The sequence below is a fragment of the Bacillus rossius genome, chromosome 16, assembly GCF_032445375.1.
Source record: "Bacillus rossius redtenbacheri isolate Brsri chromosome 16, Brsri_v3, whole genome shotgun sequence".
Lineage (NCBI taxonomy): Eukaryota > Metazoa > Arthropoda > Insecta > Phasmatodea > Bacillidae > Bacillus > Bacillus rossius.
In genome coordinates, this window is record NC_086343.1 from 3,259,260 (window position 1) to 3,286,194 (window position 26,935).

Here is a 26,935-nt window from a genome sequence, read left to right on the forward strand (position 1 = left end):
GCGTTACGTCACACGTTTCACTACTGAATTTAGGCTGAAGGCCGCAAGGGTTGCACTCACAGCTGTTTTAGTAGGAAGCTACACCTGAGTGACCCGGGCACTCCTACGTCGCACTCTATTAATTAGGGGCTTTTGTTTGTTTTTGATTACTTTATTATTGTGTGGGGAATTTTGTAGGCACGGGGAGTGCGTTGCATGCGTAATTAAAATGGTTCGCTATTCTCTACCTTGGGCTGCGGTCCGCTCACTTGACTCAGGTGGGCCATGGCTAGGGGTGCTTTCCGTTAACGCAGCCGAGTACTGGCGGGTGCAGGTCGGGCTTTGGGGTGGCCTTCGGCCGTACGATGTCACCTTGTGTACCACAATTGAAGGCATCGCATGTTTTATTAACTGATTTTACCTACAATAGTTAAAACTTATGTTACACTTTAAAATAATGTGTCTATATAGTTCACACTTTTAAGTGAGTGACTATATCTTTCAACACGTTGTGTAATCATAATACTAGGAACAAAATTACACTTTCACAACTTTCGTTTGCTGGCCAGCTAGTTAGGTACTGTATTTGTTTCGGAACCAGGTAGTACTTCAGTTCTGATTTGAGTCATCATGCCCATTTTTAGCAGCTTTACATCGAACCTCAATGACCTGCAGTCCTGCTATGATCGACTACGTTTCTAGAACGATACAATACCACCCTGCATCGAACATCTAACCTAAAAATTGTCACAATGGCACAATATCATAACTGAGAAATTGTAAATAAAATATAATTTATTTCAAAAACACTATAGTTGTGTAAATAAATATTGAATACACAAAATGTTTCGTCAATCTCAACTTCAAGTTTTTTATAAACATTGTAATATTTTTATTAGCATTATTTACAGTATAATTAAAGAAACACAAATATTGCTTTCAGATATAAACAGGACAAATACGAACAATAATTCGTCTCTGACAATATTAGTAGAAATCGATAATCTTCCCTGAAATGTCATGTTGATCATCACATGTTATCGATTTAAGTGCAATGAGTCTTCAAATGAAAAACGACTTCCTGGGAGGCGGGGGCGAGTCCCCATCCACGCGGCTGCTGGCCGGGAGCTCCTCGTCGTCCCGTCGCCGGTACATGATGTAGGAGGCTGTAGCGCTGACCATCAGCAGAACAGCGCCCACCAGTCCCAAAGGCTGGAACAGACACAGGCATGGCTAGGGTTGAGCTGGAGCCGCAATGTCACGATCAATCTAACATGACAAATCCGATTAGACATCGTATATCGTTCCAGCACAAAATAGTTAATAGCGTAGGGTCGCAATACCACGACAATATTAACTCAACGAAATCTAATATGGTTGTTGGACAATCATTTCAAAACAAATGCGTCCGTAAAATGCATTATGTAATTTGTCAAAAACAATTTAGGACCTATATCAATATTTTATTTCATGTTGATTACTGAAATGCACAACAATACAAAATTTAGTCGTGTATAGCACAAAGTGAAATTTTTATTTTAGATATAAGGAAGCAAGCTATAGATATATTGATAAGGGACAGAAAATAATGATGTAAATAACAGTTGAAGTCACACTACAAATGTAAAAGTGTACCTAGATGAAAACGAAATTTCGTTTTTCTGCATAAACATTTAGGTATATTATATATATTATAAATATTTATGTTAAAACATTGAAATTTTCTTTAAGTATATTTACACCAAATCACTTTATGTATAAATTTCTTATACTAACATATTCCGATGCAACTTTAGAGTCGTGATTAATTTTATTAGGTGCATTAGAAATGCTTCATAATGATTGGGTTTCTCTCAAAACAAATTCTTGGCTGCCCTACTGCAATAAGAAAAGTAAAATTATCGTAATTAAAAATGTAATATTTCTGCGACATTACTGACAATTGAATGGACTGTTTATGCGGTAGGTTGTGTGGTTATATAGGAGTCAGAGAAAAGGTCATGAAGGTACTGCGAAGTTGAATTGATGGTTTGCTTTTCCCCTCACCTTTTACAATGTGAAAATCTAACAGCATCTGAATGCTGTTATATTTTACCATCGTTTCATTGGCATGGCTATAGAACACGGAATATTTGTTAGTATATAACACACATCTCAACAATCATTTAGATAGTATTAGGTGTTTAATGCACTTCACAACAGAAAACGCTTGTATTCATTGTGAATGAATTACTCACCCCAAGGATGACGTGGTGAGTGTCATTGCTACTGCACTGTACCATGGTAAGGATGGAGATGACCGCCATTAGCACGGCTTCAACCACAGTCAAACACACATCCTGGATTAGTAAATCACAGCGACACATTAGGTAAATGTTCATCGGCTCGATGTAGGTATTATTTTAATTTTATTTATTTATACATCTCATTTTTGTATAGCCATATATTACACTAAAATATTTATTTATAAAAAAAATGATTTCTTTTACAAATAAAAGCCAAACAATAGAAAAATAAACATCATTTAGACAAATGACTTAACCAGTATAAGCTCACACTTAAGTTAATAAACTTAAATTTGATTTACAAAAAAATATATATGCTACAGTGGATTACATTAAAGTTAAACAAAAAAACTAATTCATCATTTAACTTTAAGATTAAAACATTTTAACTTCTTACAGAAAAACGTTTACCACCAAAGACCCGACTACAACAGTCTGAACCTGTGGGCAGTCTGTGTAATCTCAATGTGAATGATGTCACATTATCGAATGGAAAATGGCCCATTCTACAATTGAAATGTAAGATATATTCCAGACTGTCACCAAACCAGTCCCTGTTAGGTAACAAATAAAATCAACCGTTTTAATAAACTGTGCCCTGCACGGGGCTAGGAAATGAATTCAATGCATTCTAGCGGATGTTTGGCAAACATCGATACCGTAAAACGGGGTGAATTGCAACAGGAGTGTGAATTGCAACAAAACATCGGAGTGTAATAATATCCTTCATGACGAAAAAACATATATCTTATGTGGTTTCTCGAATTCATTTTCATAATATACATAAAACAGGGTACCTAAAAAAATAATTTCCAATATGGCACCCGAATATTCCTTGGCGTGGCATTAACAGAATAAATAAGTAAAAATATATTACTTTTCAAAGAGGAAATAACTTTATCTAGAAAAATATATTCCTCGTGTTAAGTTATATATTCAATGGTAAAAAATTATTCTTAGTGGTATCTTGTCATGATATTTAACTTAGGGAAACAACGTTGGAGGCTATTTAAATAGTTGAGAATTTTTTTCTGTAAAGTTAATCAAGCTGTCTAAAAGTGGGGTGAATTGCAACAGCTGTTTGTTGTGTGTGTTTGGCTAGAGGTTATGTCACAGGGTATACAATGTTAGTAATTTGATGTGTATTGACATCATAACAATAGTAAATCAGTGTAACTCGTTTCTCTAGTGTAATTATTGTTAAAATGCCGCGCGTTTATATTCGTGATTCATGCAGCAGACAATATAGAAAACATTCACAGGAAGTGTTGCAATGTGCAATGAGTGACATTGAAAAAGGCCTAGTATGCAGTGTCAGGAAAGCTGCTTTGAAATACAACCTTGACCATACAGTGCTTTCGCGATTCATAAAAAAGAAGAAAAAAGGTGAGACAATACGACAGATTGGAGGACAACAGGTTTTACCTCCTGAAGTGGAGACCCTTATTGTCGACAGGTTAGTACAGGTGAGCGAGTGGGGTTATCCAATGGATGGCTATGATTTACGAATGATAGTAAAACATTATTTAGACAAAAGTGGTCGTCGTGTGAGCAAGTTTGCAAACAACATGCCTGGGAAAGAATTTGCTAGGTTATTTTTGAAACGACATAAGGGTAGACTTTCAGAGCGCATGTGTCAGAACATCAAACGCAGCAGGGCAGGCGTTTCCTATGATGAATTGAAGCTGTATTTTTCCCATCTTGATATATCACTATGTGATGTTCCACCATCCCACATCATAAATTATGATGAATCTAACCTACAAGATGACCCTGGTAGAAAGAAAATCATCGCAAAACGAGGAATTAAATATCCAGAACGTGTTGTCAATCACAGCAAATCTGCAACATCTGTCATGTTTGCAGCAGCAGGTAATGGTGATGGCCTACCACCCTATGTTGTTTACAAGGCACAACATTTATATGAGTCTTGGACAGTAGGTGGACCAAAAGGAGCACGTTACAACAGAACCATCTCTGGCTGGTTTGATGCCTCTTGCTTTGAGGATTGGGTGTCGGAAATTGCAATAAAATATTGTAACAAATTAGGACCTGGGAAAAAAGTCCTAATAGGGGACAATTTGTCATCACATCTCTCTCTTGACACCATTCAGAAATGTACCGAACATGATATTTCATTTGTCTTTCTTCCAGCCAATTCAACTCACTTGACACAACCTTTAGATGTGGCATGTTTTAGACCACTGAAGATGGCTTGGCGTACAATACTAACAGAATGGAAAAAAGGTCCAGGTAGGAAGGAATCATCAGTTCCAAAAACCACTTTTCCACATCTGTTGAAAACACTGATGTCCAAGATCGAACCTAACCAGAAGAAGAATGTAGTATCAGGCTTCAGGAAATGTGGAATTATTCCGATAGATGCTGAGGCAGTTCTTTCTCGTTTGCCTAACCACAGTCTACATTCTAGAGAAACCAATGGTGCTGTTGTTGATGACGTTGTAGTAAACATATTGCAGTCAATGCGGTACAATGACCTACCAAAACAACGTCAACAAAGGAAAAAAGTTCAAGTCGTGCCAGGTCGAAGTGTCAAAGGAATGGATTTTTGTGGTGATTCGGAAGAAACTGATGATCCCGAGGAGTGTGTTGTGCGTGATATATCAGAACCAATCACTGATAGAATAGAAGAGTTGATATCGGAGTCACCATCCACATCCCTAGAGACATTGGCACAACCTCACGTGATGCGAAATGGCAAGACATTTAAAAATGTTTCTAGTGTACAGATTGATTGTGTGAAAGAAGGAGACTGGTTGCTAGTACAATTTCTTAGCCAGTTTTATATTGGTGTGGTGCAAAAATCACCAGAACAAAAAGATGGCATGTTTCAGGGGAGTTTTTTGAGAGAGAAAAAAGTTCATTCTAAAGATCTCATTGGTGGTGGTCTTTTTGTGTACCCTCTAGTCTTAGATATTTGTGCATTTTCTTTTTCTCAAATTATAGGCAGAGTGAAACCTCCTTCTGTCTTAAGAAGAGGAGTGTTGAAATTTTCAACATCATCAGAAAAGTGGAATCAATAAGATGTGGCTTGAAATCTGTGTTAATTTAGATCACAAAATTTGCAGCTATATATAAATGTAAACAAGTGCAATGCGCATTTATTTTGAAATAATATGTTAACTTGTGTAAATTAGGCCCTAATGTTTTGCTTTTTTTTTTAATTCTCTTAAGTTTTAATGATGGTAATGACTTGAAAATAATTTAATAAAAATCTATTCATGAATGTACTGTTGCATTTCACCCTTCCAGATGTCTTACTAGCAACATTCATAACAAAAACACTGTTGTTGCAATTCACCCCATTCGGGAGGTGAATTGCAACAGCAAAAAATTTATTAATTTATAATACTAATAATTTTAATTGCCGCATATACATTATAGATTTAGAAACTACCACCCAAGATAAGACTATAAAAAATATATATGTTGGCAACATCATTATATACCAATGAACTTTGAGATTACAAAGTTTAAAATTGTTGCTATTCACCCCGTTTTACGGTACATTTGCTAAACCAAATATCCTACAGATAGCAGTACGAAAATTAAATGGTGTAATACATATTACCTTCCTCTACCCCCTCACTTTTCTAACCCTCGCAAGGTGCTTGACCCGTACTCAGTGGCGTAGCTAAGGTGACTGGCGCCCCTGGCCAGAACTGAAAATGGCGCCCCCTCTTGGATTAAAAGAGGATGGGGGGTTCAGTAACGCGAAAACGTCGCGGCGGCGCACCCTCCTGCTCCGGCGCCCCTAGTGGGGGCCATCCCTGCCACCCGCTTGCTACACCACTGCCCGCACTATAGTAATCTGAATAAAGGTGGATAATGCATGTGCTAGCCGAACAAGGAACTCACAGTAAGGACCCACGGTTTGGGGTTGATCTCGGCGAGGCCCAGCACGAACAGCAGGTAGAGGCCCATGTTGAGGGCTGCTGTAAACAGGGACCCAGTGGGGTACACCCAGCCGTACCAACTGGCCGTGTTCTGGCACAGAGTCGACGATAGGAACAGCGCTGCATCCGTGGTAAGTTCCGCCTGCTCCCATCACACACCCAGGCAGGGCTTACAACTCAACAAAATAACAAGTTCAACAACGACATTTGCAAATAAACATTTACAAACTATGCAAGATGGAGAAAAATAAATCAATGTCAGCAAAGCATTCGAGAGGGATTGGCTAAAAGGGGAGAGGTTACAATTCATTGGGGCCTGTCAATTTTCGAGAATTTATTTTATAATGGTTGAGTTTACCCTATGTGGCGAATGCCATACCATAAACGATGCTAGTTAGTGCTCTGCCGAATTTTTTCCAATGACTCGGCAGGCAGCTTCTGGGAAACCAAAGCTTTTTGGGTTCCAGAGGAAGAATGCCAAATAGATATAAAGGTAGCACTATGCTATATACATTGCTGGGCTCGTTTTTGTTCTTCTCTTTGAAGGATGATTCATTCTCCTACAAAAAAAAATTACCGAGGGAGATAGATGAACAAATAAAAAAACAGTGTGTGTGCATATGCACTTGTTTAAGAATATATATATATATATATATATATATATATATATATATATATATATATATATATATATATATATATATATATAGGTATCCTATACTGTCAAATGTGAATGCCTTACATTCTATATTTGCTGCCAGCGTGCAACTATACAATTCGAAACTGTAAAACATTAGAGAAATTTCCTTCATCTGTCTTCTTTTCATAAATTTTTTTTTCCCGCGAACATCTACTTGTGAAATTGTTATTAGTATTTTAATTTTGAAAGCTTCTTTTCTTATTCTGTTTAATAGTTAAATAATAAGCGAAAAAATGAATTAGCGTGGAAAAAAAAAAAAGTAAAATCGTAAACATTATGTTTGTATCTTTAGAAGTTTTCGGAACACCAACACATTCAAAAAGCGTTAACACAAGCCGAAACGCAGGAAACTGAAAATTGGCGGACGCGATCCGTTGTATTGTTGTCGAAGGGTAAGGCTGCATAATAATAATAAAAGCGAGCGCACAGCAGGTTATGCGCACGACCTGTGCGAAGTCAGTTCACAATTGAAATCTTACTGTTTATTTCAGTCAATGAAATTTCGCCATGTATCCGACATCTGTTTGCAGTGTTAGTAAGTAACTATATTTACTAAGTTACGAAATTATTATCATGTGACGACTGACCAGCATGTTATGAGCACAGTCCCCCCCCCCCCCCCCCTTCCCAACTTATAAATAAGGGTTATATACAATTTTTAACTAACCATTCTAGATTCTACCAACGAAACGTTTTTTAAATTTATTATTTTTGCTAGTGACTCATAAGTAATAGCATTAATTAATTTATAAAGCGGGAGTTACACCTGCGCATTGTAATATCTCAATCATGTCTTGCCACAATATTAATAATACATATAAACAGTTTTCTAGTTCCGCCAAAATGGCTTCTTGCTCTACGCTCATTGCTTGTTGCGCCATGCGTCCGTAATAGAAATAAAACATATTCACTTCCCTTCTATGCGCACAACCGTCCTATGCGCTATTGTGAATCAGTAGGTTCGAAACCATGGCGGTCAAATCTTACAGTTACCGTTATTCTATCAATTGTGCTCCCGGCTACAGTCGAGGCGATGACATCACCAGAGCGTACCGGTAACGGAAGTGTAGCACACAGGTGGACAAGTAAAATTGCAACGATCAGGAGCATGGCGGGGGAGGGAGCTCAAGAGTGGGGAGCTCGATGGCTTGTTTACATTGTGGCACACTGCCGTACGTGCGCACTCGCATACTTTTTCACGTGATTATGCCTTTATCCGCGTCGTGCGGTGCTTTTAATTTGTATTTATTTATTGTTTGTGTAGTGTTGTGTTAAAAATGACGGACGTTAAAATGGGAAAAGGAAAATTAAATACCTTTTCTAATTCATGAAAAACTTTAAAGATTTTACTGCCACATAAGTATAATGATGTGATCCTTAACAGAATAACACAGATTGGAAGAAGTTAAAGAGCAAACATGTATAAAAGTTATAGTTAAAATAATCTGTTCGTTAAAGTAATAAACATATTTGATTTAACGAGTGCAAATAAAAGTAAATTTATCAATTAAATTCTAGATTTCATTTCACTCCTTCTTTGTATCCATACAAAATAGTGATAATTCCATAACAATGATTCAATTTTATTCATAAAAGTATGCAATCATTTCATCAATGTTTTGTTATGACGTTGTCACGTTAAACTATCGTTCGTAAACTGATTTTACAGACAGCCAATTATTTTACTTGATTTTATATATTTAAGTACATTTGGGTACAAATAATTTTATTTCTATTGTATCGAGTGATTTAATAGGTTTCCGACTCATTTCGGTATATGTGGATTTATTTCATTTCCATTTGTATCGTTTAAGATTATTTCGGTTATTTCACATTAATATGTTCAAGTAGATAAAAATTTTCCACACATTTCTGTCCTTTCCTTTTGATTTGTTTCGTTACAACTCATGCATTTAATCATTGAAATTCGTTTCCATTAAAATACACTTATTTCGTTATAAATGGGTTCTTTTGATGTTTTTTTTTTTTTTTGAAACTTTATTGTTGAAATGGAGGTGCGTGTCGCTATGTTGGGGGTCGTCCATTAATCACGTGATGTTTTTTTTAGCAAATTTTTAACCCCCCCTCCCCCTAGTGATTTGTGGTGAGGTTTCACTTACAACCCCCCTCCCCCCCCCCCCCCCCCAATAAATCACGTGTATTTTTTTGTACAAAATATTTTTGAAAATTTCAGAATATTATCTTTAAATTCAGGTATAATCTAATTTAATTCTGGGAAATTAAGCACAGTGATAAAAATGTGATTATTTGTGATTTACGCATGTATTCGGCGCCAAAATCACAGTCTTACTGGCGACTGGCAAGCCGAGCCGGGTGGTTAATGTTGCGACGGGCGGGGATATTGTTGCCTGGCTACGGCGAGTCAAGGTCACGCGTCGCTTTTCGGTTTAGTAGAAATCGGCCGAAAAAATAAATACACGTGATATATCTCTACACCCCCCTCCCCACCCCTTTTCGAGCCTCACGTGATTAATGGACGATCCCTTTGACGAGGGCGGCTAGCGGGCAGGTGGTACTCACGACCACCAGTATCTTGGCGACGGCGGGCAGCGTGTGGTAGTACTGGCTGCTGGAGTACTTCCTCCTCAGCCTCAGCTCCTCCAGGTCCCGCGCACGGGTCCTCCTCAGCTTCTCCAGGAACATGGTGCTGCGCCTGGCCGTCATGACGTGGTCTGATTATCGCCACTGCCCGCCCGTAATCAGTGCTCGCGGGGCAGTCGTCGCCAGATTAGGCCCGCGCCTATCGGCCAATCGCCGTAATCTCTCCCGAGCAGATTGCCTTCGGGTCCGCCGTCAGCCAAGCAAATCAACCGAGCGGAAGATTACAACAGCCTGGCCCTGTCCGTGTCATCCTACTATCAAGTAGTCGCGCGGGAAACTGCCCAAACCACAATTGTAATGTCGGATGTCCGAATCTCCTGCATTCTTGAGTAGGTAGTCAATAGAGTGTAGTAAATGTTTTTTGATTGTTAATTTTTTTTTTGACGTGACAACGTCTAATAAATCGATGAACGCCGGATGCACGCAGGAAAAAAAAGTGTCCCGTTACGCTCATTGTACGCTTGCGCCGCATCTATCTCTCTTCCACTAGATTGGCCTGTGCGTCCGAGGAGAAGAAAGACAGCGGCAGCACACAACTTACATCTACACGTGAACTGTTTCGTCGACTGGTTATAAAGTGAAGTGAAAAGTTAATGTGGTTTTTATTGCTTATTACAACAACAATTTCGGCAATAAAGGTTTATTATTCTTGCATTTTAAAAATCTGATTACTAGTAAAATTTCAAGTATTTATTATTTTATTAAAAAAAAAAAAGATTTAATTTTATTCATAAAAGTATGGAATCATTTCATCAAAGTTTTGTTTGACTTTGTCACGTTAAACTATCGTCCTTAAAACGACTTTACAGAGAACCAATTTTTTTTTCAAACGGGAACAGGAAATTTCACATATTGTAAGTGTTCTGTTGTTATTTTAAGGTACCAAAGAACAGAGATTGGGCCAAAAGGTTCAGTTTGACCAGTGTATTAGGACCATCGCCCACACTACGCATGACGTCCGAGGGGTCACACGGACCAATCAGCGATTACAGCTTCTGACAACGCAAGTGGTTTATAAAGACTGGGATTAAAACGACGCTACAGCGCAGCACGCAACCAACGCAATAAACTACTCACAGGCGTTTATAAAGCACGCAGTTCGCAAAACATCACAAGCCTACTTCAGGTGTAAATCCGTAGAAAATACAATTTAACCCTGGGCTTTCTTTTATGATTCATTTGTATCACGAACACGAAAATAGGTATAATTGTAAATAACTAGAAGCAATATAGCAGACAGGAACATAGCTTGGTGGGGCTAGCGACACCCGAGATGCAACTGGCTGTGTTTCACGTAGCGAACACAGCGCTCTTGAGCGGTCGAAGCTGAGGTCACCTAAGTTAGACTGTGGGCGTTTGAAAGTCACGCACGCGTTCTTATCGCTAAAAGAAACGTGGCGGGCAGTCTGATGACAGACGTGCGCATGCGCACATCACACAACAAAGCACGTGTCTTTACGGACGGCAGATTTTGTTGAAATGGTCTTGTGATGCCGCACATCTTTCAATTTGATAGGCCTACTAACGGAACATCATCTCAATAGACTACGAAGGCGTATAGCCCACGAAAATCGAAAACTATTGTGTTTGCCTCAAAACTTCGGATTATTCAAATTAATTTATCCGATTGGTACATCTAGTTCAAATCGAGATTATTATACCGGGGTTTATTAACTAGGCAAGGATCACGACGCAATAACGCAAGATATTCACTGTAGTTTATAACGGCCCCTCTACAATTGCAATGTCCCAAGTTGTGTCCGACGGACGCTGATCGCCGATTGGTCCACGTGACCCTTAGACGTAACGGGTGGCGTGGATGATGGTCCGAAACGCACTGGTCAACTGGAAATTTTTGTCTCAACTGGCGGGTAAACTGCAAACAGACGGGATTACTATTTGTAGTGCGCTTGGAATTCATTTATTAGCATTTAGGTTTTCCTTAATATGATAAATAACTATTGCTTAACTATCACAAGTCAAATGAATATTCAAAATAAGACTGCAATGCATGAAAACAAACAAGAACTATCGGAAAAACACCTATTTTGGCATACTATATATACTCAGGGGTGCCCACAAGTGGGGGTAACGACGCAGACTGAGTCATTAAAATTTCAGGGGGGGAGGGGGGGTTGTCAAAAGACGAGAATATATATATATATATCATTTACATACTTATAGCTTCTAATGTGAAAATACGTTTCTGGTGCTTTGATAATTGAAAGGGATCTTGTATATCAAATTGGCAACCCCACACTTTCCTCAACAAAAGCAGTTTGGCATCTGTCGGTTCAGGATGGTCCCTATCCCCGCTTCGACAATAATTGCACACACGCATATGACCAAAATTACTATTATTAGAAAGTTAGTTTTAATTAATGCAAAATGTGACAAAAGGTAATACTAAAAAAGTATATTATTATAAAATCATTGAGAAAATAGCACAAAAAATTTCGGGGGGGGGGGGGGGGGGAGAGAATGGGGGGTGAGTCATAGTGTTTGGGGGGGGGGGGGGGGGGGACCTCTGATATACTGCGTCCTAGTGACTACTTTATAAATCAGTGGATTCGGACATCGCATTTGTGATATATGTCAGTTTTCATTGCAACAATGTGACAGTCATTCACATTTGGAAGACCGTTCACCAGGTTCGAACTGTCGAAGACGGGCCTTGAAACACCCAAAAACTTTAAATTTTAAAATGGTATAAAACTATTTCTTCGCCCGGGCTCCTTTGTTAGGTCGTGGTCATATTTGCACATAACTTAACTTTTCGCAACACCAATTCAAATACCGTACGGAATGAGGATACACAAAAAGTTGATAGTTGGGGGATGCTTGCGTTGGGTTTCTGCGTGCTGCGTGGTTTATAAATGAGTATTTGAAAACATTATTTAATTTTTGTGTTCCTTCCAACAATGACATGGCTGGAGCACCGACTGAATGGCGGGCGTAACAAGATACGGGGAAAAAAACTCCAGCTCACCGCAACATCTGAAGGGTTGTGGAAGTGGTGGTAGGGAGGGGGGAGATGGATCGGGGAGGGGGGAGATGGATCGGGGAGGTGGGAGATGGATCGGGGAGGGGGGACATGGATCGGGGAGGGGGGAGATGGATCGGGGAGGGGGAAGATGGATCGGGGAGGGGGGACATGGATCGGGGAGGGGGGAGATGGATCGGGGAGGGGGGAGATGGATCGGGGAGGTGGGAGATGGATTGAAGAGATAGAAAGTGGGGATAGTGGAAGTGGTAGTAGGGAGGAAGGAATACATGGTTCTTTTATTCGGAAAAATATTAAAAAAGTCATCACCAGACATGCGTTGGTGTTATAATTTCATTGCACATAGTGGTATTTTTTCTTGCAGTTAGCAGTGTTATTTCCCCCAAATTATTTTGCACTTTTATAATGATTTTAACTTTTCTTTTTAAAATACCAATAATAATTAGTATGTAATTTATACTGCAATACAGCTTAACACTAGTAGCAGCAGTATAAAGCGGCAAATATGTCCAACAAAATGATATATATAGTGAATAAAAAAAAATTGCATTACTGTACATTATTCTTAAGAATATTTTGGAGATTTTATTTGGTAGAAAGTAAACTGTTTGAGAAAGAACCAAATACTGAAGTTATTTTAAATCTTTAGGAATGTTATTCAGTAAAAAAATTATAAAATCTTTTTACTGTAGCCGGCAGTTATCTTGGCGTGTCTCAGCACGGGGGTGTGGGTACAGCGGGACCGGAGAAAGAAGAGGGGGTAAGCAGGCGACACGTAGCCGAGAGCCGTGTAGTGGCTGTTAGGAAAATATCGCCCTTCAGTGTATACCCGAAAATGGAAGGCGAAGGTGGCAGCTCGCAGAGGTGCGGTAAAGTGATACATAGCGGATAGCGGGAAATAATAAAAACTGTCATGCAGTGTTGTGATGAAGCGAAAAATAAATGTCTGCTCAATCAATTATCACGGAAAGAGAACTTCACACTTAAATTAAACAAATCATATAATATATATGAGGTTTGAAGGTGATAATATGCTTTCTAAAGTGGAAGTACAATGCAAATTGCATTTTCATTTATAATAAATAATTGATTATAGGTGCATTAAAATATAAAGCCACACATATACAAGCATTTTTAAAATGCCATTAACGTTGGTAGTCAGGTGTTTCCTTAACGACTGACATGAAGTTAAAGCAGCAAATATAACATAACAAGCTCCATGTTTACTTAAATGTACATCCAGCGCTAAATGGAACGTTTTAGGTACGGAAACCGGAGAACAATAAGGGCTAGACTGGCTCCTGTGTCATCAACTGTGAGATAGCTTTCACGCGGAGAGCTACAATTGCGTAATGTTTTGGTCGTTTGCTTTTTCTTGTAAGACTTTTGTTTTAATTAACTTTGAGAACACAATGAATTGAGAAGCATAGTTTTAAATTTATTTTACATACTAAGTGACCTAGTTATTTAAAATAAATCGTGTCTGGTTTTCGCTAGTTACTGAGTTAACATTACAATTAATTTTGGTTAGCATAATAATTAGCAGACTCCGTAAGTATATTTAATGGGACAAAGTAAAACGTTGCAGGTTTAGATAATAGTTTGTTACTTTTCCTGACAGATGAGTACAAATATTCGAGCACAACCACTGCAATTTACACAATGTTACACTTATGTAATACAAGTACAATTCATAGGATTTCTCACTTTTGGTTTGGTAACCCAGCGCTCTTAGCCAAAAGGCCTTACCGCCCTGGGGTCCCCACGGACATGGATACAGACTTACGGTAGTGTAGGAAGTCACGCGCCAAATGTTTTCTGTTCTGCTAGTACAAACCTGGCTGCTGACCTTGACAATAGGGTATTGCTTTCTCTTCGCCCTACCCTCCCCTCCAGAAAGGACTGGGGAGCTCAGACGCCAAGATATCTGCCGGGCATAGTACTAGAGGCTTGATGTACAAGTAATCCCTCTATCCATCATTCAGGAGACCAGCACACAACTGTATGACAAGAGCAGCCTTTGCTTTGGGGTGAAACTAACCTCAAAATGAGGTAGGTGGAGAAATAAAAATAGCGATCTCCAAATTTGGCAGGATCACAAACACCTTTCCTAATGACTTTTGTTTTATATTTCTTAAACAGTTCATACATCCTGTGTTCTCACTTCTTTAGAAGGCTGAGTCACGATTACAGGATTAATGATTGCCAACAGGTATTTCACTGCAATAATAGCTCAGATTACTTTCTTTTATACACTCCAGTAACAATACATTCTTTAGTTACAATTATTTATAACCATAATATAAATCTAAACCATGTTAATAAATCAAACGAACAAGAATAAAGTATCTACACAACTACAGATATATAAGAAACTTCTTAGTCAATGGTCGCTCAATTTTTGTACTCAATTTACCATTTTAATCAATACACCAATTTTACAGTTTTTGTGTTTCGAAGAGACGTCTCAGTATTTATTAAAAAAAAAAAGTGAAAAATTTGAGTTTTCTTCCAAACAAACCCTGAAGATCGCATGATTTGTGTAATCACATCAGGAGCAGCAAGGCTAGCCATTTTGTGAAATGAACTCTGCAACAAGCACAGGTACAAAAGGTCGAATCAAAGTAGACTATCCAGCCATTCAACCAATCAAAAATGTACAAACAAATTATGTTGGCATATATTTATTTATTTCCACTTACAGTAATTACAAAACTTAAAAAATTCTAAAATTGAGGAACTAAAACAGGAAGAATTAAATTTTTAATAGAAAAACTGGCATTGCTTTAAAACACTCATTTTACCATTGTATATTTTTGGCATGAACTTTTATATCTGCAGGCCAAATGATAGTAAATTGTATATTACCAGGGAAATACTTGTGTGTACGTATCATTAAAAGTAAACAAGTCTACAAACACACACAACAACCGAAGCACAACACAACACAACACAACACGTCGACATATTTTCACAATTTCTTCAGTCCCTCACATCACGGAGAAAATTTCTTTACAAAGGTTAACACTTCTCTTTCACGGCATCGTCTACTTCACTGATAATGTTCTTTAACTTTTGCCACTGAGACGTCGACAAACTGATACCTGAAAAAGAAAACAATACAAAAATATTTTGCAGCTATCTCTTACTTTAAATCTTGCATAGTTTACAACAGCTATATAGACAAACTACAACATTTTTTAAAATGCCATACAACCAATAATTTTATTCAATTTTTTTGTCAACATTTTATTTATATAGAGATCCTGTAATTTTATCATGATAGCTCTCTTCCATTTTATGTTCCATCACCAATTTTGCAAGCCAATAGCAGTAAAAAAAAAACAAAAAAAAAAAAAACAAATCACAAACATGTTTTTCATTAATTACTTATTAGAATTCATGAGACATTTACCACTCATGAATATTATTTAGTATATGTAGCCAAGACAAAATCTGTGAAGTGACAAAACTACAGGAACAGCTATAAAAACAAACAATGTAATACCACAAAAAAGAAATATCCTACATGGCATAAAGGACCAAGCCTTAAAATACTGTGTTTTCTCGTATAATCGTCGCACATTTTATTCTAAAATCAAGTTTGAAGAGTAGGGGTGCGACGATTATGTGGGAAAAATGTTATTTCTTAGGTAAAGTTATTCATTAAAACAAAACCCATTCATGGAAAGCACATTTATTTAAAAATTGAATTTTAAAAGAGCACACCAAACAATTTAAATTAATAATTCATACAACAAAAACCTTTCTTCAAATTTAAATAGAAAAACAAAATCTGTGACGTGAACGCAAGCCACTGAATCAATGACATGAACTAACGCGTAACAGTGGTAGTACACACTTGCCACGAAAGAGTGCAGGCCGTCAAATGTAGTTAACTCGGCACCTGACAGAGAGAGTGCGTTGCATGCAATAAACGAAATATCAATATTCGACTACGTGTACGCGCTCTATACAGGAAGCAACATAACCAAACACGAACCATGCCAACTAGCGCTGGCTACATGTTTATAAACAGTACACCGCGGCGACGCAGACGATCAGATAAAGGTTATAACGTTTAAAAACTTCTTTAAAAGAAAATTTACACGTCGGACAACTTCGTATTTCCGTTAATTAAATAAGTAAGTGGTAATGTCCGAATAAATGTTAGATTTCTAATTTAAAATACACCGTTTTATACGGAAAAGATACCTACACAAAGCGCTCTGAATCTAACAGCGGGACCAAAAACAACATGAAACGTTTACGCGATAAGTTTTTTTTATCAAAATTTTGACGCCCTAAAATATGGGTGCAACGATTATGCGATAAAAGAGGGTAACGCAAAGTCTACATGATTATTGGAAAATCTAAGATATACCGTATTGGCCCGAATATAAGGCGACCCCGAATATAAGGCGACCTGCAGTTTCAGGAGGCCAAACAAATGTAAAAATAATTTTTGGTAGAAATTAATGTGAAAATTCATTAGACATACATTTTGTGTTGATAAATCGTTTTTGCATTTATGTATAACAATTAATTTATATTTATCACTTTACTTATTTAAAATAAGTTTGAATGGCCTACCCTAAAAGTCAAAAGAAAACAATTAGAAAATATTTACACTTTTAAATATTACACTAGAAATTTTTTCGTGTTTACTCTAATGAAGCTGCATAATTGTCATCTTCAGAGCTGTTTATTTGTCTAGAGCTCGTTCCCCGCCGTTCCACCCATGTGTGATTGTTGATTTTTCACAGTTTACTGTATCTACGAATTTAAAATTTTTACAATGGCTATTAATCACTCTTAAAATACAGCATTTAACTTTCCGTTTGACTTAAGCTACGTATTACCACAGAACAAGGTGTATTACTATTTAGTAGTGTGTTTAACGTAAAAAAAGCAAACAAATAATGCATCTTGCCGGAACAAAACAAGTGGCTAGCTGACATGATGAAGCATACGGCCATGAATAACTTCGGTTACGTGACCGCGTATATTTGTCCATATTACTCTCTGACAGAGAGAGTCTGTTCTATGAATTTGAAAGAATAATCTATTATAATTATGAAAGGTTTTTACATAAATAAAGAGTGGATTATTAAAATAGCTTTTGAAGCAACGTACCAAATTCCTGTTAATATGGCGTCTTCGAGCGTGTTCGGCAATGTTCGTTTTACAACAAAGAAATATTGTGGAAAGACAGTTGGCAGCCGTGAATTTCCATACATTACATCCGAAATGTTTGTAAACGTAAACAATCGTTCTGAAAATAACTGTGATATTTTAGTACAAATATTTCAGTTAAAAATCTGAAGATAAATTACCGTAAATGTTAACACGCGATTGTACACAAAGTACAAATATGAATTGTGAAATAAAAGGTTGCCATTTTGAGATGCTTCAACATTCACGTTTTTACTCAAGAACAAATATTTTAATTTTCAACTTCAAACAATTGTAAATTACTGCAATATTAGGTGGATTTATTGTTTTTACCGTGTGAGGTAACAAAGTTTTAGTTACAGTCAAGTGGCCTAACTTTGGTCCACTTAACAGGATTTTGATTGTCCCAAGATTGTGAAATAAAAAAGTGGGCTAAATCTGTGTAATCATTTAGTCCATATATTGGAAAGGAACCAATTTTTGGAAACGTATCATGTGTTAGATGAATATAAATATTTAAAATGTTGATTTTTCTGGTGGAGCAAAGTTAACCAAGTCAGTGGTGTAACTTTGCACCATATTTTTATTTTGCTTTTATTTAACATGAAAAAGGTGGCTATTGCTGGAGAGTATAACTTTGCTCCACAAAGTAGATATTAATCTACACATATAGCTTACCATTTGTGCCAAATATCAAGTATTTTGTCAAGTTTTACCATAATTTTCGTTCAACAGTGATGATACAAAAAGTGAAAATGTATTTTCTAGATCTGTTTATTAATAGAAATAAATTTTGTAGGGTTAAATGAAGATGTTAAAATAAAACCATCACACATAATGTGTTACAATATCTCTATTTGTCAAAGTCTGCTATTTTATAACATCTGACATGACTTAATTGGTTATTGCATACTGTACAGTACATGCAACATGTTGGAACAGCTTTTCATATTTTTAAAACCACTTTTGACAATAGGAGAGGTTCATTAATTTTAAAATGTCCTCGGCCACTGACAGGTTCAATGTTACAAGGAGGTATCTTACAAATAACATCACAAGCTCTGTAAAAAATTTCATCTGGATGATCTGGCCAGCGCCAGTATCCACCAGATGTAGCCATGCATTTGACTTTGTACAAAAGTTCATTTTCTTCTTCAGCTATACATGTTACTGTACCAGGAAAAGTATGGCCATCATACACTACAATTACATAGTCATTAACCTTATAACCATCTGTGCGATTAATGACTACAGTACTGGTTGTGATTATAGTGTCACTGGTACAATCTTCAATCAATACAGTAGGGCTAGCATATTCACAGGTACTATCTTCCATCAACACAGTAGGGCTAGCATGTTCACAGGTACTATCTTCCATCAACACAGTAGGGCTAGCATGTTCACTGGTACAATCTTCAAGTAACATAGTAGGGCCAGCATGTATTGTTGATGACACACAAACGTCAACTACGTCCCGACTTTCTGAAGTACTAGTACATGGAATGTGCTCGCCTTCCCTAGGCCTATTTGGTTTGATAACCTTACATCGTCCTGGAAACTTCCGAACACCACCTCTAGTTTTTGGTCCTGAGCGCGCACACAGAATTTTTTGTCATAGAAAGTTTCTACTTCTTCTACTGATACACTCCTGCCAGGTTCAATAGGTAGTTTAAACTTTCTTGATCGTTGAACCTTATCCAGATCAGAAGAACGCACTTCTGATATGAATGATTTGAAACATTCACCTACATTGTCAGTTATCTGCAATGCTTCTTTAGCATATTGCGGCAATTTTTGGATAACCTTATCTTTATCTATGGGATGGATACCAGTTGTTAAAAACCCTTTCACTAGGTTACTTGATGCAGTTGGTTCACCCATATCTAGTGTAAACTTTAGAAGCTGACAAAAAAGTGATTTTGGAAGGGCAACACAACGTTTTCCTTCTCTGGTTTGTCTCCAATCATACAGGATTTTCCTCCAATTAGACTTTAGCGACGAAAAATATGCCACATCTAGAGGTTGGAGTAAATGAGTGGAATTGGGAATAAGCATGACGAAAGATATATTGTTTTCAGTACATAACTTTAAGGTTTTCAAAGTCAAGTGTGCTGACATGTTGTCTCCGATTAACACTTTCTTGCCTGGATGTTTCAAAGCAAAAGGAAGGAAGTGGTTCTCAAACCAATCGTCGAAGACATCCTGATCAATCCACCCATGAAGTGTTACATTTAACCTAGTGCCTGGTGGAGCACCCTTCAGCCAGTCACTCCATTTCTGTTTCCCTTTCAGGATAACATAAGGAGGAAGAAATTCTCCTAAGGCATTTCCACAAAACATTGTGGTAAAACAAGACTTTGTGCTATTCAAAATCAGTTCAGGGTGGCGCGACCCTCGTCGAAAAAGAAGTTTTTTCTTACTAGGCACATCATGGAAACCTGTCTCGTCATAGTTATAAATGTTACAAGGTAGTACACCCTCAATTTCTTTTTCTAAATGCACAAAGAAATGTTTTACCATGTCTTCACTGACTTGAGCCCGGGATCTTGAGATATTACTTGCGAACCTTTGACCTAACTCAGCTTTGTGACGCTTTAGAAACAGTCTACCCCAATCCACGCCTGGTAAATTGTTTTTAAACTGAGGCACTTTAGTGTTTGTTGAATCTAAGTAACCTTTTACGATAAAGCGCACATCACACATTGATAAAGGCATTCCAAATTCACTGCATGTTATAACATGGTTTACAAAACTCTGCTCTTCTATCTCGGTAAACGCCTGAGGCCTGCCTATTGCTTTTTCGTGGCATCGCTTTAACTTGTTGCGAATTGTGTTCCTTGGTATACCATACTCTCTTTCTGCTTGGCGATGACCAATTTTACCTGCTTTGATATCCTCTAATACCTGCTGTAGAACAGCATCAGTATATGATTTATATGGCCTGGTACCAGGTAACTTCTTTTTCCTCAGCTCAGACATTGTACAGTCTTCTGTAAACAAATAATACAGTACAATAAGTAATATTTTGAAATCACCGCATTTACAGTTTCAATCACTTAGGCCTAAATTAGCATTCTTTGTACCGTAAATACAGTATCTTTTTTACAATATTTAAACATTAAAATAGGCTGTGAAAAGATTTTGGTTTGTATCAAAATATTAGGTTTACAATATAATATTTGGTAAATTACACAGTCACATAGGCCTACAAAACATCTCAGAAACACAAATTGTGTGTAACTTTGAGCCGGGGCAAAGTTGCCCTGAAATGTTCTGAATTGAAGGTAAGCATGCATTTGTATTATTAGTAATTTTTTCATTATTTGTTATTCCACTTTATTTACTTACCATTAAAGTGTTAACTGTGAAACAGATGGTGCTTTTTAAGAGGTGTCTCCTTGACCATCACCCTAAAAACACTGACAACTTTAAAACAACAGTCAAAATCAACTAAAAATCACAGTTGAATTCAAACATATCTTAATATAGATGAGAGGACTTGTCTGCACTACTGCCAACTTGACAGGAAAAGTGAAATTTCAGAAATGTTTACAAAAAAAAATTTCTCTCCACAGAATAAAGAGATATTGTTAACTGTCTTTTAAAACAAAAGAAGCTAGTGGAGCAAAGTTACACCCACTGGCACAAAGTTGCCCTACATGACTGTAATATAAAAAATCGTGAACGTTTTGTTAAACAATGTTTCTACTGTAGCTTTCAGCTTGGAACTAATGTTTGCGGTTCTGACGTCTTGGGTGCGAAAATAAGGCGACTTCCAATTTTTGCATCTCTCGTTTATGTAAAAATGGTCGCCTTATATTCGGACCAATACGGTATTTTAATCAGACACTAAATACCTAAATCACTTAAAATAGCACTGGTTCAGCCCAGACAATGGAATAAGGTTCCATCAATACCACTAGACCATATAAAATATTTTATTTTTTATCAGAATTAGATATGGGTTGGTCCCAGTTCTCGGTTCCGTCTATTCTCAGCAAATTAACGAACGAGAACTTTACATAAAATCCCAGTACAGTAGAACAGCTACACCTTTGTGTCAAATAACACTGGCAATTAACATGCATACATATAAAACTACTTATATATAATGTGCAACTACCAACTGAAATGAAGATAGAACAAAAGGCTGCAAGAAATTAAAATGTAGCGACTTCAAATTTACTGTTTATTTAGTAACTTTTCCATGACTTCAGTGCCCGGTCCTTCAATTTCTTTATGTAACTTCCGTGACTTGTAGCTTTGAATATATATACTGTATAGAAGTCGCGAGTGGATAGGATTTACTCTACGTTTTTCAGAAGCGTATGATGAGCAGCTTGGGAACTTCACCGCTGCAGTGCGCTGCCGTAACGCTCTGTATCGTCTTAGGTTGTTATTTACACGTTAGAGCGCAGCACTGTCGCCCGCTGTCATTCCCCGCACCCCCCACCTAACATTCACTGCAGCTCAAGGTCGTTCAGCGGGAGGGGGAAGGGGTGTTTGAAGAGTTCTCGACACTTGTCCGCTAGGGACCACCACAAGTCGATGCCCTAGAGATGGTGGCGATTGCGGCGGTGAACTAACCAACTACCTCAAAATTGTATTAGAAATTTTAACCTGGGCTGGCGACTTCTATACAGTATATATATTCAAAGCTTGCAGACTCTGCGACGATCCGTTAGGATTATTACAAACACCTTTTCGGGCCAAGCTAAAACGGTATTTTTTCCAAGTATGTACCTTTCTTCCCCGGCTTCATCTCGCCGTCGGCCTCGTAGTACTCCCGAATGTCCACGAACACCTTGCCCCGGAACTCGCGCACCTTGACGAAGCGCTTGTTCTCGAGCGGCCAGGACGGCTCCTCGTCGTCCTGCTTCTTCGAGACGGACGCGTTGCTCTTGGGCTTCTTGGACGGGGGCTCCTTCTGCGCGTCGCAGCAAGCAACCACACCCATTTGTAATGAAATAAGGAGCGTTTTAACTGAATCGAATTACGATGATTAAATGCTCGAATTGTAACAAAATAAATCAAAGGAAAGAACTGAAATGTGTGGAAATGTTACCTAACTGTACACATTAATGTGAAATAACTTAAATAAACTGAAACGATACAAATGGAAATGAAATACATCCACGTATACCGAAATGAGTCGGAAACCTAATACAACAAACGAAATACTCCATTTACCCCGAAATGCAACTGAAAACATAAATTCAATCAGCAATTTGACACACACACCTTAACTAAAATTACAACAATTTTTATCTTTTACTATGGTAGCATTAATTTTCTACTAAAATAAAAGAAATTGGGAAAGATTAATGTTACGTTGCTTGATCTTGCATATTTTACTAGCAACAAATTTTTACTCTAATGAAGTTCGCACATTTTCTTAAAACACAAAATTTATAAAAGTAAAAACGTTTGCAATCTATTTAGTACATACATTTTGATAAAAATTTCATATAAATTACATTCATTTAATTTAATAATTGTGTGTTTGTGATATGAGTCAATAATTTAATTAAGCTGTTACATTTTGATGCTTTATGGTGTATTAACTTGTGTTTCTGGTGTTACATGGTATACAGTAGAACCTCGATGATACGTTCCCGTTTCATACATTTTCCCCTGTCATACGCCGATTAATTTTGGTCCCGCCGAAAGTACTATATTTACAATGGTTTACTTTCCCGGAACATACACTTATAAAATCACGAATTTCCCGTTTCATACGTTTTTACAAAGCGGAAAAGTCATAAATTCACAAATTTTTTTGTTATATTCCTCCTGAAAAAATATGTTTTAATGCTTTTATTTTGAAAAACGTTCATGGTTTACCTTTGCAAACGTAAGAAAATAACTTTATCGCACCATAGATATGGATGGCATCAGGAAGACTGTGCATCTATGGCCAGCACCAAGCGAGACTAGTGGCGCAAATTAGCAATGATTATGAAAATGGTCAACGCGCTTTACCAAGGCACGGATCTCATATTTTGTGCATACATTAATCTTTGAACTGAATATAGCCGTTTGTTATTGTTTTCATATGATCGGATTTTTTTGTATTGTACGTTTCTCAAGTTAACATTTTATTGAAAATTGTTCTGTTGCATAAAGTTGTTTGTAAAATGAAACAAACAAGCAAAAATTTCTGATTTTCTTTTTACAATAGCCTAATTTTTTTAATTTCTATTTTAGGCTTGGTGACCTTTCCCCCCTCCAAGAAAGGACTGCTTTACTTGGTTATGGACTGTATTTTACATTTCTGGTGGTTTTATTATATGTATATATAATGATGAATTCATATCTTTCATTAATATAATGCAATTATTTACACATTATGTATTTAAGTTTAATCAATTATTGTGCTGGTATGCTAGATTGAAAAAAAATCTTATTATTGCCATTCCCTTTTCATACACTTTCCCGCATCATACACCATTTTTGTGCCCTCCGTTGAAAAGTGTATGATAGGGGTTCTACTGTAGTGACATGCTTTTCACTTTTATTGCAATCCACCATATAATCTTGTCCGTACCCATCATCATACATGGTTGAGAACCGCGTAGTTGTAATATGGTATTTTTTGAAGAAAAAAAAAATCTGTCCTTTCTCCTGATAATTTTAAATCCATGTTGGACTTACACCTAACAGTTTTCAAGAAGTAAAGTTTACCATGAAGCAAATTTGTCTTTCGCACCTTTACTTTAAAAAGTGATTTTTTGTTTAAACAATTTTTCCACATGAAATAATTTTACTCGGTTAATAAATATTTTTTATTCAACAATAACTTCTACAGCAGGTGTGAAAATAGTATAGTTACTTTTTCAGTCTCTCAAAATATCCTGTGCCTCGACAGAACCATACATTTACTGTATTTCCTATGAATTTTAAATAGAAAATTGAACAAATTCAAAGCACTAATTGCCAACTAAAAACAACATACTTACATCGTCAGGACCTGAATCTGAGGAAGAGTCAGACTTCTTGGGCTTCTTATCTTTCGGCATTCTGTCTTCCGGCTGAAAAATACAAGTTCTGGATAGAAATCTACATCCATACTATGTATCGCGAGTATTATTTCAATGAAAAACAGCCTGTCCACTAACAGAAGTGTAGGATTAAAACCCATCCAAAAGACAGAGTTGGAAGCAGAAAACTAAGCATACCTTTAACTCCCCAACATTTTCTTACCTCGGAATAAAGATCTAGGTTTCTAAACCAAATTTACTATATAAAAAAAAAGACAATATTATTGTTGTTGCCAAGTACCAATACCCAAGTCTCGGTTGCTGGTAATTAAACAACTGTCGCTAGATGCGACTACTTTAAACTAATAGTAAAAAAAATATCACAGCTTTCTTATTGTTCCAATGTATTATTTTTGCAACAAAGAAGTAAATCAGTGATTTTCCACCCCTTTCTGATTTGCATTCACATTTTCTAAAACCCCATGGTTATTCTGTGTACACTTTTTTTTTTATTTGTTGAGGCACTAGTTGTGAATTTTTTTTTCCAATGCGACTAGTTCAAAATTGTTTATTGTTAATTATTTCTAAAGATTTCAGTTGATATTTCAGTATTATTTTGACCCACACATTGAGATGGGAGACAAGAACCCATCAAATTGAATTCTCTATTTGCACATTGTTTGGTGGGAGAATAAATTTGTGATCATTCGTAACAGATTCAGGGGTTTTGTACAATTCTATTTTCTGATGGCCGGTGTGTCTGTGTCTCGTTATGTGAGGCAGAATGAACATTGGCATAGTCTGCAAAATTTAATTATTTTGGGTACCTCACAGAATTCCAGTCTTGCCGAAGTTCTGGACGATCAAGAACGTCCATTTTCTTCTCACCGCAAAAATCAACAAGCCTTCAACATAGTTGAGTGTTCACAGTTAAAAGTTTTTTTTTAAATTTAATACCCAAGACTTGTAAATTATGTTGGCCATTTTAATTTAGTATATTGAAAATCCTGTACACTTGATAAAATGGCAGACGTGTTAACAGTTACATTACATACAAAACTATTTTAATTATTAAAAAGTAGTGTCAAGAGAAACACACAGCTAAAATGGAACTAATATTATACTGGATTGAATATATAACTATAAACATTATGCAAAAAATTAAAATGTAACACACTTGCTTTCCTGTCTCAAAATAACCACCACTACGATTAGTAGACCTATAAAAAGAAATAACTCCGTAGTCTTTATTTTCTTAGCAAAAGCCTCTAGATTAGAAAATTACAACATAATTAAAATATATGTATATTCTGAATCGTGCTCTACAATAAAATATGTAAGGCTAAAGTATATAATACCATAACCAAAAGTTAGTTTCATAAACAAAAGTTATTTTGTGCTAAACAAATCACGCGCTACTTCAGAGGTGGTCGTGACGTCAACGCCGCCATGTTGGTGACGTCAAAAATAACGTTAATGTATCGCGTTTTTACCAACACCCCACATGGTCAAATTACAAACACTCACTAAACAATTTTAAAACTAACAATTCCCAAATTAAAAAAATATATAACTATCCAAACTATAGTCTATCCAATACCCTTGAAAAAAATCAATCTAAAAAATGAAATTCACTTCTGAACCAAAAATCGAATGTAGAGTTAAAACTCTACAACAAACTATTAAATTATATTATTCTTACGAGTCAGACTTTAAGTAACTTCTATAAATTCTGTTACGGCAGTTATGTATACTTACCTTAAAGAATTTATTTCAAGCTATTAAATATACCGGCACGAAAACTCAACGAAACGACCAAATGACGAAAGAACAAGTAGCGAGCGAAAAGAGTGAAGGCGGGCAAATATCATTTGTCGTAAGTACATCTTCCGTACTACCTTTGGCTAACTAAAATATACGTCATTCAAAACACAAGAAAATAATATTGTAATGTTAATATATTCATATTTATATTTATAAAAAAACCAATGTAATAATTACTTAATTTTAATTAAATTAATCTATTCAATGGCATTTAACGTGTTGCCGTATGGGTTGTCTCGTGGTTGAAGAAGATTGATAGTGATGCCTGGTGAGTTCTCAGAGGGATTCAAGCCATTTAGCTGGAGGGGGCAGTGGTTCGTTGCTAATGAAGGAAAGTAACTCCAAATAGATTTTAATTTGTTACACAAAGAGATGGCACTTTTCTAGTTGCTAACGCAGCACTCAGCCTGCATCGTGTCGTGCATGGGCAGAGGACCCTTACATGCACG

At 36.8% G+C, this 26,935-nt stretch overlaps 3 protein-coding genes across 3 annotated transcripts; all 3 read right to left on the reverse strand.

Moving 5' to 3' along the window:
• Positions 1-862: 862 nt before the first annotated feature.
• On the reverse strand, positions 863-9,731 carry LOC134540235 (uncharacterized). The gene is made up of 4 exons (XM_063382850.1): positions 9,423-9,731; positions 6,144-6,323; positions 2,217-2,318; positions 863-1,191 (listed from the first exon to the last, which is right to left on the reverse strand). The coding sequence occupies exons 1-4, from the start codon at positions 9,564-9,566 to the stop codon at positions 1,042-1,044; spliced, it is 576 nt and encodes a 191-aa protein (XP_063238920.1). The 5' UTR covers positions 9,567-9,731; the 3' UTR covers positions 863-1,041.
• A 5,444-nt stretch (positions 9,732-15,175) lies between these two features.
• On the reverse strand, positions 15,176-26,538 carry LOC134540188 (RNA polymerase II transcriptional coactivator). The gene is made up of 4 exons (XM_063382757.1): positions 26,421-26,538; positions 24,642-24,713; positions 22,426-22,609; positions 15,176-15,611 (listed from the first exon to the last, which is right to left on the reverse strand). The coding sequence occupies exons 2-4, from the start codon at positions 24,699-24,701 to the stop codon at positions 15,529-15,531; spliced, it is 327 nt and encodes a 108-aa protein (XP_063238827.1). The 5' UTR covers positions 24,702-24,713; positions 26,421-26,538; the 3' UTR covers positions 15,176-15,528.
• On the reverse strand, positions 18,518-22,413 carry LOC134540187 (uncharacterized). Its single transcript, XM_063382756.1, has 2 exons — positions 21,031-22,413; positions 18,518-20,672 (listed from the first exon to the last, which is right to left on the reverse strand). The coding sequence occupies exon 2, from the start codon at positions 20,659-20,661 to the stop codon at positions 19,150-19,152; it is 1,512 nt and encodes a 503-aa protein (XP_063238826.1). The 5' UTR covers positions 20,662-20,672; positions 21,031-22,413; the 3' UTR covers positions 18,518-19,149.
• Positions 26,539-26,935: the final 397 nt, after the last annotated feature.